Source organism: Fringilla coelebs, assembly GCF_963513975.1.
Source record: "Fringilla coelebs genome assembly, chromosome: 15".
Classification (NCBI taxonomy): domain Eukaryota; kingdom Metazoa; phylum Chordata; class Aves; order Passeriformes; family Fringillidae; genus Fringilla; species Fringilla coelebs.
Window position 1 is genome coordinate 15,443,061 of NC_140041.1, and position 18,902 is coordinate 15,461,962.

An 18,902-nucleotide genomic window follows, 5' to 3' on the forward strand; every position below is an offset into this window, starting at 1 on the left:
TGCTTTTCAAGCACAGTTAATGAAGGTTTTAGGGGTCATTATTTGAAAACTTAAATACCTGAAATCACCACAAATCACAGTAGCTTTCAAGTGCACTGATTTTCATTTGCAAGAATTTATTTTAAGCCACAAATTTTGCACTGCTTTTATGAAATCATGTAGATGTCCCTGCACATGATGTTAGCTGGAATCAGTGAGCAGACATCATCAGAGAACATTTTTACTGTCTGACATTCATCACTCTCAGGCTGCATAAATAACATTCAAGAATGTACTTGTTTCATCTCTGCTCAAAGACAAAATCTGCATCTCCCAAAACAGCTAACCAGCCCCAAACTGGTGACTCTCACTCTACATGACTTGACTTGGTATGGGGATTTTCCACGTAGAAAGAGGCAGTCATAATTTGTTTCTAAATCAAAGTGTTTGCTCACATTAAAAAATAAGCATATAAACTATTAACAACCACTTATGGCAAAGTCTGCTGATAATTAAATCAATTTTTATTATTATCAGCTGCAATAAAACATGATGCATGCGTAAGCATTTTGAGGGTTTATAATCAATTCTCATTAACTGCAGTAGAAATAGAGGATGTGATAACTTAATTGAAAGAATTTTACGTCTTTGGTGGGAGTGAAATTAATTGATATTAGGTAAAATCCTGTCAAAACCTGAAAGTCACTTCAACCTTATCTGTAAGAGAAAAGTGTTTACAGATCAGGTCACAGCTAAAGTGGACTCAAACACTGCAAATGTTCATTCAAGGTCTTCTGGAAATGTCCTGCAATAAAGTTTATACAAATAAAGAACCTATTTGCTTTAAGAAACATCTGTAGAAGAGAGTACAGAAAGTACGTGCAAACCACCAGCAGATTTCTATTAACTCACCATCAGTCTCTCCTGCTCTGCAAACTCCACCCCAGTCCCAGATCCACTGACTCCAAAAAAACCCAGGGAAACCCTTGGCTCAGAGGCCTGGCTTTATCTGAACAGTTTACAAATATAAATGAATTGGGATCATCTGTAGGTCAGTTACATCTCAGGACAACACCACTTTTCTCCTTAAGAAGCTTAAGCCATTCCATACCATGGAATTTCTCACTTCTCCATGTGCCCCAGCACCAGAGTCCCAAAGGAAGGATCATCCTCTCCTTGCAGGAGACAGTTCCTGAGACAGGACCTGACTTGAGCCTACAGGGAACTTCAGACCAAGGCAGAGGGAGACCCAGCAGCAGATGGTCCATGGGCCACCACAATGGCTGAACTTCCTGCACTGCCTTGAGAGCGTCATCAGTGCTTCTGCTCTCTCACAGCAAGAAATACTGGCCAAATTCACACCTCCAGATCCCAGAGACCTTTCTGGGCTCAGCACATCTCCTAACATGACCACTCAACAGGTATCTACTTTCCAGCATTGCTCCAAAGCAAGCTCTGGATTTCCCAGCACCTCACATGAGAAGCCTGGAAGAGGACACTTAGTGCATCATTTAAACCACCAGCCCAATACATAAGGGACTTTACAACTAATTTTCCTCTATATGTTTCCAAATGTAAACCAAACAAATCTCAAACAACCCTCTGAGGTAGGTAAGTATTGTTTAATGTTTGTTTTACAGGCAGGAGAAAAGGGCTGATGGGGCAGTGAAGTGATTGACCCAAGACCTCATAAAGAGCCAGAGAGAATTGACCCCTGACCCCTCCTCTCAAAACCCCAGACCACACTCTTCCTCCTTGGGCCCAACATCTTCACCAGGTATTTACAGCAGCTGCTGCACCTCAGGGTGCTCCTTGCCTAAGGAGCACGTGGTGCACAGCCAGAGCAGGGACTGGTGTGTCCCTCCCCGAGGCTGAGTGAAGAACAGTGACATGAGGCTGAGGAGTTATGTTTATTGGAGAAGCACATTTAGACATAGCGAGCAGCAGGGACTGCAGCAGCACGCATGGGGCACACCTGGGAGGCACCACAGAGTCCCCACAGCCTCTCGCTCTCCACCTGAGCAAGGACAGGCTCTGTGTGCTGCAGAAGGGGATGGAGGCAGCTCTGGCAGTCCTGGGGGCTCAGCAGCTCCCCTGATGCTCAACGTCGATGCTTGCTTTACTCGCTCTGCAGAGACAGAGGGCAGACATTTATTGCTGTAATCCCAGAAAGGACCATGAGGAAACCTTAAAGCTGTAATAGTCTCATGCTCTGCAGGGGCTCTGGGCCATTCCTGCCTCTCTGTGATGGGGGACCACTCTGCCAGCATCCTCCCTGCTCTGCAGGAACAGCTTGGCTGAAAAAACAGAGCCGGGGAAAGGAGAGGACAGAGCCCAAGTCCCCACAGGCTCAACCCCACCATCATAAGGCTGCAGTGACAGAAAAAAAATCTGCAGAACCCTCTGTCCTGGCTCTGCAGCTTTTCTGGACAAGGTGGGACACAACCTCCAAAGGACAGGCTGGCCAAGCTGGGCCAAGTCACTGCCTCTCTCTGTACATACCTTTGGTCACAGCTGATTCCTGGTGTTTGCTGGCAGCCTGAACTCCATTACTCCTGGAAAGGAAGAGCAAAAAAATGAGCCCATCCCCAAGCTTGACCACATCTGTGTGACACTGGTATCAGTGTGACAGCCCCTCAGGCCAGCTCAGTGCCACATAAGACAACTGCAGCAGAGCCTGGCACAGGGGCAGGCAGGTTGGGCCACTGCCAGCTGAGGAAAACAAGACTAATTTCAGTCTCTAGCTAGGTGCTTTCCACACCTATTTTCTAATCTGGGAAAAGTCCTGCTTTTTTCCTTTCCCTCCTTTCACTACCTTTAAAAGTAGCATGGCAAAACAGAGAGCATTGTAAGGAAACTGGGACTTGCCCACTGCAGACGTGGGAGTTATCTGTTTGTTGAGAAACAGGTTTAGAAAAGAAAAGGAGAAACCCTGGATAACCCCTTTTTTCCCCAGTCTATTGACCAGTGCGGGCAGGCTGGTGACTACTGCCCAGGTGATTAGTGTGCAAAACCTTTGAACAAAAGGAACTGCAAGATACGCAGGATTAAAAGTGAAATGTGCAGGAAAGACCCACAATCAATTAATCCACGTGACAGAGCCCTGCAGGACCTACCAGCCAGTTAACTTACCAAAAAAAGATATCTTATCCCACGATGCCGACCTATATTTGTCATCAGTAAAGCAGAACAGGATCAAAGGAATTCAGTTATGGCAGAGACCTCGCAGGGAAGGTGGCCAGACCCAGCGCTGGCCAGTGGGCACAGGCTCTCTCTGCAGCAAGGTTTTCCACCCCAGCCACGCCCAGATACACCCTTTAGTGTCAGATCTCTCTCAAACCACACTGCTCCCAGCCCTTCCCATAAGCATCCTTCCCCGACGGCCATCAGGTCACCAGAGCCACCAGAAACACCTGGAAATCCAGCTGGAGCTTTGCAGGCAGGAGTGTTTGCAGGCACTGGGCTGCAAAGGGATGAGGCAGCTTTAACACACATTTGATCAGGCAACCCAGCACTCTCCATAGGTAATTTAAAAATACAACTCAAGGAAATAGGACAATTTTTGGGTAACAATTTCTTATCTTCTTTCAAAGTATTTCACATTCTGTACATTGCAACTCTCTAAACCCATTTTTGATGCCAAAAGCACTGCTGGAGCTATTTTCCTCCAGGTTTTAGTAGCATATATTGAGTGGCTGAATCTTCAGCAGAAAGAAAAATTATACTGCAAGTGAGCATGAATTTTAGTGCTGAAAATAACATAACTGTACATTGTTTATAAGTGCCCACAAATTTCCAGCCTGATTCTTCAGGTGACTTTAATAAACATAAAGAATAAATCATTGTGCAGGGGAGCTTTAGCTTTTTTTGCCTCAAGAAAAAAAAGCTTAGCACTTGGACTTCTAATTGCATCCGTCTCTCCTTGGAATACTTAACACAGCTGCAAGCTCTCTGACTTCCAGTAAACGGCATCTCCCTCTTATTGCAAGGGCTTGAGAGCTGTAACACCTCAGTGAGACAGTAAGGAATTCCAGACCCAGCACAGTTTTTTTGGAATCCTATCTATTTTTCAGTTGCCAGGGTGTATTCTGTCTTGGACACAGTCACTGACAGACTCCTGTAGTGCCTCATCTCCCTGTACCCACAGGCCAGCAGCAGCTCCATATCCCTAAGGACTGAGAGACAGAGGCCTCCAGGACTGTCACAGGCAAAATTATTTCTCTCTGCACTGCAATTTCTTTGACTCTAAGCAAAGTTTAGAGCATTCTGCTGCTTTAGAGAAGAGGGGAAAGGAGCCAGGTTTAGTGTGTTTGGGGGATCTGCTGGTGTTCTGGCACTGAGCAGAGGAAGGCATGGAATGACACAATGGCATGATGGCTCTCCCATACCCCACACCCCACTGTGCCTGAAAACAGATGGATACCACATCCATACTCAGAAGCCAATGCTCCCACCCAAAACTTCCCAGAAATCTCTTTGGTATGTTCAATATTTGGATTCTCTATGGGTTTAGAGTGGGAATCAATCTATTTCCCTGGGGATGAAGATCCAGTTTCTCAAGAGTTCATGCCAACAAGCAGAGTCCTCCCCAGGTGCTACAGGACATCCCGTGCACAGAGTCAAACTGGGAGACACTGGATGCAAATCCAAGAGCTGGAGGCTGTCCAGCTTCCACTGGTAGAAAGACAAAGCACAGCTAAGAAATGTTTAACTCATCTGCCCTGTGGGATTGCACAAGATGTCAAGGCTCAAGACCTTTCCCGAAAGTGTACCACCTAGGGAATAATCTTAATTTCCCAACCATCTCCCTGGATATTATCTGGGGAACAAGCCCTTTATGGTTTATACCATTCTGATCTTTCTAGCTCCATCAAAGTGCCAGGAAGAAAGTCAGCTATTTTCCCAGACACATCACACTCCTACCACTCAGCCTAAGCAAAACATGGAGACTATGCCCAGGTTATGCAATAAATCCGAGCCTCAACCTCTATTTAAACATCTGGACCATGAGAATCCCTTCCTGGGGCTCTAATGTTCCTGTCACAGGTGCAGAGGGCGGGCTGGCTCCCCAGCAGGCACTTATAGTAAAGTGGGGCACTTGCTTTTCTTCACCTCTTGGCATCATTCCACTCCAGGAACAAAATAAAATAGAAATAGGAGCTTCAATACCACTCTTCCCTCCCAGCCAACGTGGCTGAAGAGCAGCTGGAGAGCATGCCTTTAATTAGCCACTGTTCTCTGAAGGAACAAGCTAACTCTGTTAACCTGCCAGTGAGGTCCCAGTGTGGACACCCAGCTCCTGCTGAAGGGCACAGTGGGCAGCTGGCCAGTGCCAGCCACTCCTCATTCCTCACTGCCTATTGTGGCTGCCTGGATCAGGTCACCACAGGCTGAGACGGTGCCAACTGGGAATTTCCAGCAGGGGAGAGGCAGAGATTGATGTCTGGCAGCCCAGCTGTGGTTTGCTGCTTACCACTGCAGGGCCAGGCTCTCGGCACTCGCCTCGATAGTTTACCGTGATGAAGTTTGAAGCTCTCCTGCAAAGGGAGGACAAGACATCGCTTATTATTCACTTGCAATGCCACAGCTCTCAGCTGCTGGCATGACAGTCCTCTGTGGGCTCCTTAATGCTTTGATGCTACTTCCAATGTGATGGCATTTATTACTCCCCAAACAATTTCATGATTGGGCAGAGAGGGAATAGGGGACCCTGGCAACTTGTGTATCTTAATTAGCTGTCATCAGATTAATCTCAAGCATTTTGATCTATGTTTGCTTAACAGCAAAGCACCAAGGACACACTTGATAGTGAGTCATGATGTATCAAAACAAACACTGTTCTGCAAAAGACACTCGGGAATGGTGGATGGCCCTGTATTACTGAAATCTCTCCGCCTACTCACATGGCAGCTGAACACAAGTCACATTCATTTTTGTATGTTTTCCCATCAGTGCCACAGACTGGTTGTGAGGATTCGCTGCAGAAAATCCTTCCACCCTTTACCCCATGCAGAATTCGATCACAGTCCAGCTGAAGAGAGAAAGAAATCACATTTGGTGTTGGTTCACTTGCTAGACCCTCCTTTACATGACCTGCAGGTGCTCACAAACCAAGCCTTGCTTGAGGCCCCTCTGTCCTGTATCCCATGTAGCCAGGCCACACTTGGAAAGACATCACATCTCTTGTTTGACCAGCCAGCCAAGCTTTGGGGGACAGAGCTCTCACTTCCCGCTCACCAACCCACCCCAACACTACGGTCTGGGGCAAGACTTATTTCTCCCAAAGTGCATCCATCTTCTACCTGCACCGAGCCTCCCTTATCGGTATGCTGACACCATTTATCCCCAGGGGCTGAGCCGCAGCCCGTTGGCCGGAGCCGAGGCGGAGCGGCTGGCGCTGCCCGCGGGCGGTGCGGCACGCAGCGCTCCTGCCGCCCACCGCGCCCGGGACACCGGCGGCTGTGACTAACGGGGGTGCCCTCCTGCTGCCTCCGAGCACGGCGACGGGAGCGCTCAGGAACAGCTTTCCCCATGAACCACACGTGGCACAGCCAGCGCACAGCGACAGAACAAGGAGCGACCTTTTGGGATCCCCCAAAAAGCCTCTCGCACCCTCGGAGAGGAGAGGGTGTTTGTACAGTCATAGCAGATTTCCGACAGCAGAGGTCAGGGATAGCACAGCCTGGTCCCTGGCACGCACAGCCCCTTCCTCAGCCCCAGGAACAGGAAAAAAAACGAGACGAAGAAGCGACAAATGGGTTCCCAAGCCCTTTCTCCAGGGCTACAAAATGTGTTGCGACGGCTGCAAATGGTGTGATGGGTCTGAGAGAACATTCCAGTTCCCCCTCCACCTGGAGACACAGCATTTAGCACAAAAATGATGGTTTATCAGCAGCAGGCAACACCCCAGGGAAGGAGATTTTATGCCAGGCAGCAGAGGGGAGGTTTTGGTGATGGTGGGGTGCCGTGATAGCACCTGCTGGTTAAACGTCACTTGCTAATTTCCATAATGTGCTGCTTCCTCCCTCATCTGGGTAGTTATCAGTGACGTGAGAGCAGACAGTGCTGACCTTTGCAATCCTCTGCTGGATGCCTTCCTACGCACCAGACATTGCTGCCTGCACCACAGCCCAGGGCAGGAGGCCACCCCTCCGGCAGCCCCACACATCACAGGTGCCAGCAGCCAGTGCCACCACTCCTTTGGCTCTGGGAATTGTCTGTGACAAAACCCACAAGTGGCCCTGGAAAGGGGAGAGGAGCAGATCTGCTCCCTGAATCAACTCTGGTCTGTCAGGCTCATCGGCATCCACTCCTCCTCCGGTGCTACCAGGAAATACCACTAAGCCCTGAAGCAGACTGGTCTTATTACACCTAATGCTTCCTCTGGAATGCATCAAAATTGCAGCACCTGAACTACCTTTTGGGTTTTTAACTCAAATTTTCTTGGAGTGGTTAGTGGCAAAGGCTTCAGAGGGAGTTGAAGCAGTTGGTAGTAAGATTCCTCCAAATCCACAGAAACATTTCCCATCTCTTCCAGAATGCTATTTAAATCACTGTATGAAAAGTCTGGAGGGATTAAAACATCAGGTATTTTTTTAACCATCCTACCTCTAGACAACACCCTGTGATAGCGAGATCCACAGTTTAGTCACCCTTTTTACAGTAACTTATTTTCTCTTATTAGTTCACATTTTCCACTTTTAGCTTTGTTGGAACCATTCCATTTTCTTCTCATGAGAAGGGAGAGCAGACACCCCCACCTTCCTCCTACAGTATTCCATACACAGTTGTCATCTACCACTCAGTGTTTCCCCCTTTAGCACTCCTTCCTTCTGCCAAACTTGTCCTCATCCCCTGGTCACCTCCACCACCCTGCTCTGACCATGGCCTTTATCTCACACCTTCTCAGTATGGGGAGGTAGGACTTTTTACCCTGTTTTGGCCACATGTGGGGCAGGATTTCAGCCTGAGCTCAAGACCCACACCCCCAGATCTGTGGGGCTTCCACAAGGAGCCAAACCCTTCCCTCCTGTTTCCACGGCAGGTGGTCCAGGGGCTTTCAGCAGGCTACAGACACCTTTACTCATTCAAACCCCTCCAAGGACATGGGGCCAAGTGAAAAGCTTCAGGGTTAAAGCAAGAACAGGAAAAGCTGCTGGGAAAGGAGCAGGGGTCGCTCAGCACCAGCAGAAGAGCACCCCATGGGAGAGGTCCCCATGTGTGCCCACCCAGCTGCCCCCCGAGGGGCAGGAGCCCCATTTGTGCCCACCCAGCTGCCCCCCGAGGGGCAGGAGCCCCATGTGTGCCCACCCAGCTGCCCCCCGAGGGGCAGGGGGGATTTACCGTGGGTTCCTCCTGGCTGTCTCTGCTCTGTGGCCTGTGGCCTGGTGCCCGGTTGCAGTTCCTGCCACGCTGGGCTTGTGGGCTGTCAGAGAGAGCAGAGATCCAGTTCAGCATCGTCTCCTTCCAAAGTGGGGAGCAGAGTGCAACCCCCCCCTCCCTGCAGACCCCCACAGCTCTTGGGGGCTGTTTGCACCATGGCATCCCCCCACCCACAGGAGAGGAAAGGGAGGGAAGCCCCCCAGGGAGGAAGCCAAGAGCAGGACATGGCCTCGCCCTGTGCTCAGTCTGAGAGCACCACCACCCCTGGGCTCTGCAGGCCTCTGCCAGCATTTGATGGAAGGGGGACACGAAGGAATTGCACCAGGCAAAAGCAAGAAGTCTCAGCGTGCCCCAGAAAAAGCAGCAGCTGAGGCTGAGTCCTGCTCAGGGCCAACAGCTACAAAACAAACAGCTCCTGCCAGAGCAGTGCCCAGAAAGCACGTGGTGCCTTTGAGCCAGGGCCAGGCACACACGTGTGCACTCCCAGGAGACAGATTTTGCTGGACAGAGTGTCCTGAGAGGGATTCTGAGCACAGCAATCACTGGTGCTTCATACACAGAACATCAAGGCCAAAATGGTTGCATGAGAGACGTGCCCCAGTGTGCGTCTCTTCCCCACCACCAGCTCAGCCCATGGGAAGTGCTCTAGTGCGCTGCTCCATCCCAGCCATGCTGCTCCTGAGCTGTCCAACCATTCTTGCTCCAGTTAATATCCTAACCACCCCTAAAAAATGCAGGTACATGGAAGGGGGGCAGAACCTAGCCTAGTGGTGTGTGTGGGGACAGGCTGCCAGCCCAGTTGCTGCTGAACTCACCCTCTGCCCGAGGAGAAGGGACGCCTGTCGTTTACACCCTGCCGTGAACCACCACAGTTCTTCTGCAAAAAGGCCAGAACACACTCAACAACCACAGAAACAACTTTGCCACTAGGGAAAAAAAGCTAAAGCAGCTCCTGCCCTATCCCCTGATCCTCCCAGACCCAAAGAATTTTGTTCTTAAAGTAGCAAATTTGATGCACTCCATACCCACTAAATGTTATCATCCAAGGTTTTACAGGATTGTGGGGAGTCTGAACCTGCCCTTTATCTCTCATATAGCATCACATCACTGGGAAAGTGAGAGGGGCAGTTCTGTCAGGTGCAAACATGTCCAGTTTGTATGCTCACACCCAGGTCTATCCCACAAATGAGGGAGGCTTTGCAATACAAAAGCTTCTCTCTCATGATTAGCTGGGCTACAGAATCCTAAACACCTTGCTCACCCCAGGCTGACCTCAGGCAGTCCATGGCCATCCTGATCCCACAGACTCTCACCAGACCCTTTCTGAGTTCTGCACAGGCTCTGAGCTCCATCTCACCTGCTTTGTCCTCTCTGAAGCAGGCAATTTGTTGCGCTGGAGAGTTCCACCCCCTCTTTGAGCTTCCTTTTTGCTGGAAGAAAGGAAGAGGTGAAAAAATGGAGTGCTATGGTAGTGAGTGCCACCAGCACCCAGGGGCAGTGTCAGGGTAAGACAGTGTAAGCCAGTGTCATGGCACTAGGTTCCACCTCCCCATCCACTGTCCCTGTTCCTGGTAGTCCTGTTCCTAATTCCCACCCCTAAGGCTTCTCCCTTTCTCCTCAAAATTCCCCCTGTATGCTACATCCAGGTTCCCAGTGGCTGCTTTCAGATCAGATCTGCTTCTGCATATGCTCTATGGGAGTAGAGAGAGAGAGCATCTGGAAGGCAAAGTACACAAGTGAGAAACTCCTCAGGAGCTGTCCCTGCCCAACAGTCCCCAGGGAAAGGGGCTGCTCTCTATCACCCTTGCTGCTCCTCCTCTACTCCACACTGCTTCTCACCTGCCCTTGGGCCCTTAGTTCTGAAGGGGAAGGGGAAGAGGAGCCCTACTGCCAGAGCCTCTCTTAGAGGGCCAGGGAGTCAGGACTTTCCCAGGCATTGCTTCACAGCAGAAGCTGCACTTTTGCAGCCAGAGGTTTCCCTCTTGACTGTTGCTGCTCAGGGGAAGGGGTACTCACAACTTCTCAGCACACATGAGGCATTTGTTGGTGTGCTGCCTGCCAGAGGCATCCCGGACAGGGGCGTTCTCCCTCGTGCAGGACAGGCGGCCGCCGGCTTCAAACTGGGAGCGAAACTCGCTGCAGTCATCCTGCGGAAGGAGGGCAGGGTTAGGGCACTCTGTCCTCCTTGCCTTATTGATCAGATCCTTAGAAACCTGGGGTTTGCCTGCCAGGAAAGCATGGAACCATCACAAACGCATCACAGGAGAGTCTGGGTGGGGGTGAGAGAAGTGGGTGTGCAGTACCAGCCACTTAGCATATAAACAGAGGGGTGAGTCAGAAAATTCCGGGTCCTTCTGCCTGCACAGCACGTGTTGGGAGTTTTCTAGTGTGGTCCCACTAATTATTATTCTCCTGGCTGGGCTATCCAAAGCATGCCAGTGATGTGACCGATACAGCAATGAAGTCACTCCCTTTTCTCCCAACATCCTTAATACACAGCTACAGCCTTTTCCCAGATTGTAGCTCAAGATAATTTTCTTTACAAAGCGCGTAGGATCCTCCAAACCAGCCACACTTTGGGATGTGTCAATCAAGAAGCAGCAGTTAAAACATAAAAGCACAATGCAAACACACTTAATAGCCCACAAGCACAGGAAGGTTGTTTGGAGAGTGGATGATTAATTTGTTCCTTGTTCAAAACTGCTGTACAGAAACTGTGTTAACCTGCCCCTGTTATGTAACACAGATGGAAACATTCAGTCCCCCTAATTTCAACTCTTTCACATACTGCAATAGGCAGTTCCAAACAGCAAGTACAAAGGGTAAGGAAGTGACTTCCACTCACCCTATTTTTTTTAAAAACAGCTTTTAACACTTGCAATTTTCTGCCCATTTTGTGCACAGTTTTGCTGGCTCGCATGAAGGTCCTTGGCAGGTCACTGGCCTCACCCTTTGATTTGCTCAGAAGTTTACAACACCTCATCCTTGCTGCCAGGGGAAGGTTCCCCCAGTGTTGTTCTGCATCCCATCCAGGACACCCCAGCCTCCAGCTCCTCAGCTTTCCCACGAGGGTAATGCTGGCAAACCACTCTGAGTACAAAGCCCCACGCTTCCCTAGAGCCACCCCAGCCAGAGGTAGCAGTGATGATCTGGCCCTGGATGAGCCTCTCCTGCTGTGTCAGCAGCCATAAAGCATTGACCCATCAGAATTCAGTGTTGCATCCAGTCCAGAGGGGCTCCCCAGGAGCCTCACTGCTTCTCCCCACCACCAGCTCACACCCCTGCACAGTTCAGTCAGTGCTTCCCCTTCCCAACAAGCCCAGGAAAGCTCTCCCTGTTCCCTGGCACCAGCCCAGCTCAGCAGCCCAATCCCCTGCAGACAGATCTGCCTAAGAGCCTCTCAAACATTTTCTCTTTAAGCCAGCATTTCTGGAGCCCTATTCAGGCCCGACCTCTGCTGCAAAAATCTCACCAAGTACATCTGAGTTGGGCATTTGCCTTTTTCATGGCCTATAACATCCCTGACCAAGTAATAAATGCAGGGCTTTTTTATTCTTTGTCACTTCCACCCAATGAGTAGGAATTCTTGTTAAGCACTGACTGTGTGATCTTGCACTGCCATTACATTTTATCTTGTTTCTATTACTTCAGGCCTCAGCACTATCCAATTAGTCTTGAGTGATCTGCTGATCCTCCTCTGCTGATACTGCCTCCCAGCTTTGCCATCAGCAAAATTCACTTACACTTCTATTTTTTGGTGCCAAAGTCATTAGAAAAAGCACTAAAACAGGATTATCCCCAAGACTGAAGCTTAAGGGGGCCGCACCAGTCCCTACCATAGCAGGAATCAAGAGGAAAGTGGTGGAAAGCAACTATTTTCCCCTTTACTGGGCTGCTTTTGCCAGCAAAGCATCAGTGCACAGCAACATGGAGGCTAAAGCATGCCAGGGAGAAGGTGGCAAATCACAGCTCCATGGGAACTAAGTTTCCAACAAAAAAAAGCTAAAACTCAGCCACAGGCCTGGAGATAGTGCAGGGCTGACATCTCCCAGAACACAATGATCTCTTAAGCTGTGCAGAGTCCAGATTTAGGGCTTTTCACACATTTTCCTTTTCCAGCTAATTAGCAGCCTCAGCAGAACTGACCTCTCCACCTGAGAGCTGAAATTTGGGACAGCACAGCACACCTGGCTTCCTGCTCTGTCAGGATTTGCCTGTCCCTAGATCCACAGGTCACTGGGACAGACCATAATATTCAGGCACACGTTGTTCACTTGAGGGATTCAAGAGCATGAATAAGAAATAAAGAAACTAAGGAAAGTGGATCTCAAAATTAAGTCAGAGGAGAAAGAGCAACGGAGTAGAATAACATTCCCTTTTCTCTGTCTTGGGTGAAAATCCAATAAAGTTCCATATTGACCTGCCTAATACTTTAATCTCACCTTATCTTTTCCTTGTCTGTTTTTAGATAACTTCTGCTCATTCTCCCTTTTGCTGGAAGAGAAGAGAGATGAGAAAGTGAATACCAGGGTGCTCCAGGGAGGGAGGAGAGGTTTCCCACGCTCCTCTCCTTTACTCACAACTTCTCTGCACACATGATGCACTTATTGCTGTGCTGCTTCCCAGAGGCATCTCGGACAGGGTCGTTCTCCCTGGTGCAGGACAGTTTCCCTCTCTTGAACAGATCCCGAAACTCCTGACACTCATCCTGTGCAAACACCAAAAGCATGGGTTGACACGGATATGCTGACAGAGAGGCACATCTCCCTCAAATCCACAAAGGATAATCCACCCAATGAATTACATTTCAAGTGTTATTTTGCTTCCTTGAGGCATAACTCGGTGGAAAACCGTAACATGCAGCATAAAACAAATCCGTATGTTTAGATCAGCAGATCAGTCTTTCAAATCCAGGGTAGCCTTGTTGCTATTTCTAACAGATAACATGCAAGAGCCTGCCCGAAGGACCTAAGCTCTGCTCGAAGTATAAAATCCACAATTTCTGTGAATTTTAAATGAGAAAGTCAGTTTTCCCATCTCTCGTGAGAGAACATGCTACTAAAATTAAAGAATTTTAAAATCCATGCACAGTAAAAAAAATGAAGCTGCAGGCATAAGAAAATATAATCCTTGAACACCTCCTATTGCAAGGTACATGAGAGTAAGAGGTGGGTGTTTTTACCTTCCACTTAACATGATGGTATGTGTTAATTGAACCAAAGAACTCTATTTCACAAAAGGCTTTTGTAGCAAAACCTGCCTAAGCATTTCAGCCCAGCCTTTACTTTTCTCTGAACAGCTTTCCTATAGGTTTCAGGGCAAGTCAGGAGCATGAGAAACACACAGAACATGTGAGGTCTTCAGGTTCATTTATGCAGCACTTACAACCTTATCTGTTATGTGATCTGTAATACATTTTTCCTCTCACACCATGTAGAGGAGATGGCTTGATAGCTTATCCCAGTTCTGCAGATGGGAAAGCCTAGAAAATTACTTGCCAAAAGCCAGACAGAAAATCTATGGCTTAACAAAGAAATTCAGTGTAGGTCTGTTCCTGATGCTGTAAAACTGTCCTGCTGCCTTCAGGACCACACTTTGGCAAGTCAGATGTCTAAAAAAAAAAAGATCTCCCTTAGGACAGCTATGCCTTACAAAGCCTTTAATTTGTCCAGACACACAAGAACTAGAAAGCTACCCTGCTTAACCAGATGTAAAAAAATAAATAAATCAATCACCACAACCAACACTATCTGATGAAAACCAATTTGCTCCCATCTAGAATAAAAACCCAAGGCTAAAAGGACAGCTCCCTCCACATAGAGACCTGCTATCTAGAAAAACAGCTATGGCTAAAAGAAACCACAGGTGCATCAACAAGATAAACAAGGGACAATTAGAGCCAGCCTATTCCCACACCCTGCCCTAGTCAGAGCTCACATGTGCCAACCTTGCTATTAAATATTTGCCAGATTCCAAGGGTGCCTTATAAACAGGCAGGCATCCTCCTCAGCCAGGCTCTGGGTCAGGCACACACTGGGGCTGCCGTGATTGCCTGGGAGGAGCTGCCAGGAATTTTGGTTTTATTACGCTGGTGGATGGCACAAAGCCTCACGCTCTTCCCAAGGCTGGGCACGTTTGCCCTGCTCCCCTTCTGCAGGGCCCTTTCCCACACTGCAGACGAGGAAGCGCCCTGGGCAGCGGGTCAGAGGCAGCAGACCAGATGCCAACGCCAATAAAACTGGCTTCATCAGCCATGCTTCACCTCACCTTTCCCAAGGAGTTCACATTCCTGTCCGCCTCGCCACCACTCCCTTGGGTTTTTGAGTCTCTTTCCCTGCAAGAAAAGGAGGCGTGAGTGACGGGGCAGCGTGCAGCGCTTGGACACAAAGCCAAAACAGGGGGTGATTAAAGGCCAGTCCAGCCAACCCCACCTCCCCATTGCACAAGGCAGCAGCACAGACCAGCAGCAGGGCTCAGCTCCCTGACACATGCCCAGGGTGTTCAACATCTCTGCCCTGGTGGCACTGTGCCACCCTTTCTCCCCGCCTAATAGCCAGCTCTCCTCACCCTAAGAAACACCATCTATGGAAACAAGAAATCAATCTGTGGAAGTTTTCACTCTGCATTTGTTCCTCATGCTCTGTGGTGAGTCCCCGCCATGTGATGAGCTGGGGAGAGCTACTGGGTTTGCTGAAGAGCTTCAAACTGGTCTGGCTGGCCAGGGACAACACCTTTATAGCACAGAGTCTCCAGAGAGTTGGCTCCCTGCTAGGGGAGGAGAGGACATGCTGTGGGTGGGCAGGGCTGCCACTGGAGCCAGCAGGCAGCTGATACTCACAGCAGCCTTTGGCACATCATGCACTTGTTGAGGTCTCCTTTTTTATTTGGGCTGCTGAAGGACTCCTTGGTGATGGGACAGGAAAACTTCCCACTGCGCAGGAGTGACCACATTTCCCTGCATTCTTTCTGAAAAGCACAGAGGAGGGCAATCAGTGGAGGCTCCCAGCAAGATCCTGAGAACTGTTTCTTCACACTGAATCTTTTTTGGGTGTGCTGCAGGCTCTCAGCAGCACCAGTTTGCTCACACAAACCACGCTCCTCCTGCCCATCCCTGGCCACACACCACACGTGGCACAGGCTACACCCAGAGCCCTGCTCGTGGCTCCCGAGGCAGAAAAGACAACGAGAAAGTTCAAAACCCATTGCAAGAACCATTAACCACAGGGAAAGGAATATATATTTAAGGAACACATTTAATTTACATACAGCTGCAAATTGCTGCCCGCTACAGCGGAGGACTGCACGTTATAAAGTTAGCCAAGAGCAGAAAATACAGCCCTGGAAGTGCCAGAGGGATGCAAGAGGAATGAACGGGCCAGAGTGACTGAAGAGTGATTCACATGCAAGACAAGCACAGAAAAGCACAACACTCTCAGGAAGGAGAGCAGTAATATTGTGCAATGTTGCAGCAGCCCATTGCATCTTCTGCTGGGTAACTGAGATGCGGACCAGGGAGAAGCAATGAACCGTTTAGTTATTTTTGGCTACTGTGTTTCCCAAAAGGATCTTTACCAAGGAGACAAGCTTGCTTGATTAAAACATGAATGGAACTGACTTCTAAGTCATTGAATCAAATTATTTTCTGAGACTCAAAGGACTTGCCTTAATTTTTTTAATTATGAAACTCAGGAATTATCAGAAGCAGGGGTTTCTGCTGGATCAGAAGCTACATTCTAAAATATCATTAAAAATATAATTCATGCCATTTCGAACATCATTTCATGATATTTCCAGCCCAGAGCTGTTTGGATATGTTCTCATCATCATGCACCAAACACACACTTGTCAGCTGGAGCCATTGCCATATTACCTAAGTGTTGTCTCTAAATATGGAGAGATTCACTGCTTTTTCCACCACTGAAAAAGCTTTATAATATCTAAGTATAGTGCATCTAAATGGACTTTGCTTAGAGCATGCATTAAAGCAGTGTAAGTTGGCAAAACAAAGGGAGACGCAGAATAGAAAAGGTTGGACTCGCCTTAATCGAAGCTTGACTGGCAACATCTGCGACAGAAAAACCAACAATGAAACCATACAAAAATCTTTGAAGGGAAATTTTAAAGCAAAAGCATTTAATTAAAAATACTTGATGCAGTTTTCTAATCCACCCAAATACCTCTTGATAAAAGCTAATCCAATGCATTATTTCACACTGATAGAAATTCTCTAATGCCCAGTCCTTTCTGGAACATTGCACTTTTTGTTATTCAAATGCAAAATCACATCCTTTTTTTTTTCAGTGTCTTTGTGCCCTTCTTTACTGAGTTACTTTTCTCTGGCTTAAAATCCAAGTTCTAAGGATGGCCCAGTAACTGTTTCTCCATTATTCTATACCCCTGCCTGGGTAGCTGCATGAAACCCACACAAACATTTTTGGCATTCTTCACTGTTCCTTAAAATTGAGATACAAGAACTAGGCCATTGTTGTTTGTCCAAAATGACAAATTCCTTTTCAAGGCCCATTCCATTTGCAGTACTTCACACAAATTATCAAATTAATAATGAGTCAGCAGGTGAGTAGCTGATACCTATTTCTTTTTACTAAGCCACTTAAAGCTGGTATAATATGTTTCACCCTCCTTTGCATCATCAGTGGCATTGCAAGGAACCGTCAAGAAATCTTCCATTAGCACTTTTTCAATAGAAACTGGCAGGAAATTGAAAGACCATTGCTTCAAACCTAACTCCTGCTGAAGTCTATCTATTGTGGCCAAATTACTGGAGCCATGTGAAAATGCCTTCCTTTAGCAAGTGTTGACAAGACATCACCATTTTTCTGAATTCACAAAAAATTGTATTACATTTTTGTTCAAAGTTGGGCTTTTTATGGAAGAATTCAGTCTGGTTGAAAATTGGTATTCTTCCACTTAGATAAATGGGGGTTTGGCTTTTTTGTTTTCTTCTAAAACTTTTAATTCTATTAAAACTAGATGGTTTCATCCACCAATACAACTTCACTATTTCCACATGAAAAAGAAGAGTAGCTAACAAGACAGGTTACATCAAACTAACACATGTAGAACAACAACAAAAAAGTGGTCTTCACCACCAGGCTTTTTACAAAGCAAGGGCTCTCTAATCCTCTCTCTCTGTCTTTACGGGCACTCCCAGGCTGTGTCCTCTGCCAGTCCCAGATTCCAGCACAGAGAACATCACAAGTTACTGACCTGAGAAGAAGCAGAAAAATGCCAGAGCAAGGACCACCGAGGCACCTTCTATTTTCATGGTGAGGGTGCTGGCAGCTGTTTGCCTACGTTGACTCTACTAGAGCATTGCTCAATGAAACCCAAAGAAAGGGCTCAGGGCTGATCACATATATATAGGTGACCAGGTTCTCCGCCTTCCTTATGACGTAACCTTCCCAAGAACCATCATTAGCTGAAAAAACCAGTTTGACACTACTCTAAATTCTAATGATCCCATTAACACAATTAATTTCCATAAGGATGGGAAATATTTGAGTCACTCCCTGCGTTTTGTCAAGGTAAGAAAATTATAAATAGATCACTGCAGATCTCCCACACAGCCAGAGGAATTCTTGCCATCCTCAGGGTGTCTCATAAGACAGCGGGACTCCAGCCACCATGCCACAAACACCCTTTCATATCTCAACCAAATAACTGAAAGGATTTTAATAACTTGGCTGTAGAAGAGACAATAGGAAGGCCAGGTCACTCAAACCTCTGGAAGTCAGCCTGCTTTTATTAAAGCACCTCAGAACCTGAAGAGTAAACATTCAGAAAATGCTGAAAAGCATCAAGTTTGAGGCTTTGCTGAAATTCTTTGGGTTTGATGCTCCAGTTCTCATAGCAGCTGTGTTAATGATAAAACCATACTGCCAAATCCTCATCTTTTCCCAGTTTCTCCCTGTTGTCGTCAGGAAAAAAAAATAAATAAAAAGGCAGTGTTATTAGTGAAAACCATTCTTCAGCCCAGGTGGGACCTGGCAGACCATTATAGATGCTGCTCTTTGAGGTGTGCTGTTATTGATGCTAAAGGGTCCAGTAAAGCAGCCCTGCTCTGGGCTTTCCCAAAGAAGAGAGAAGATGAAAGTAATCATCCTGTGCAGGGTTTCTCAGGAGTCCCGAGAGTGGAAAATAAAGATGACATCAAAGTTTTGGAATGTGATTTACGTGGGAAGAAGCTGTGTGCCTTGTCTCCAGTGAAAAGAGAAGAATTTGGAGAGAAAAGTCATTTGCAAGGTTTGAAAGGGGTGGATAAATGAGTCAGTCAAGCAAACCAGAGCAATGAGGGGCTTGAGCACAGGCTGTGGCTGTGTAGAGAGGCAGATCAGCACCATCTGAGGAAGAAAACATACTTCTGCATGACATATGTGCCTGGCCAGACAGGCCAGCAGAGCTCAGTATAAATCCTTGTAATAAACTGCTGCCACACATTTCTCAGATCAGAACAGTTGCTTGTGTTCACAACTGGAGCCAAAGCCAAGCCAGCACAGCCCTCATTTGGAGTGTGGTCACCC

General features: G+C 47.8%; 1 protein-coding gene across 1 annotated transcript; it reads right to left on the reverse strand.

The window, feature by feature from the left end:
- Nucleotides 1–1,879: 1,879 nt before the first annotated feature.
- LOC311159640 (serine protease inhibitor Kazal-type 5-like) lies at nucleotides 1,880–17,647 on the reverse strand (the record flags this gene model as incomplete). The annotated part of the gene is made up of 14 exons (XM_084215816.1): nucleotides 1,880–2,107; nucleotides 2,482–2,534; nucleotides 5,453–5,516; nucleotides 5,883–6,010; nucleotides 8,323–8,404; nucleotides 9,177–9,238; nucleotides 9,719–9,791; nucleotides 10,378–10,508; nucleotides 12,804–12,855; nucleotides 12,942–13,069; nucleotides 14,629–14,695; nucleotides 15,200–15,327; nucleotides 16,401–16,426; nucleotides 17,590–17,647. 13 exons carry the CDS (start codon nucleotides 17,645–17,647, stop codon nucleotides 2,529–2,531), a joined length of 1,005 nt encoding a protein of 334 aa, XP_084071942.1. The 3' UTR covers nucleotides 1,880–2,107; nucleotides 2,482–2,528.
- Nucleotides 17,648–18,902: the final 1,255 nt, after the last annotated feature.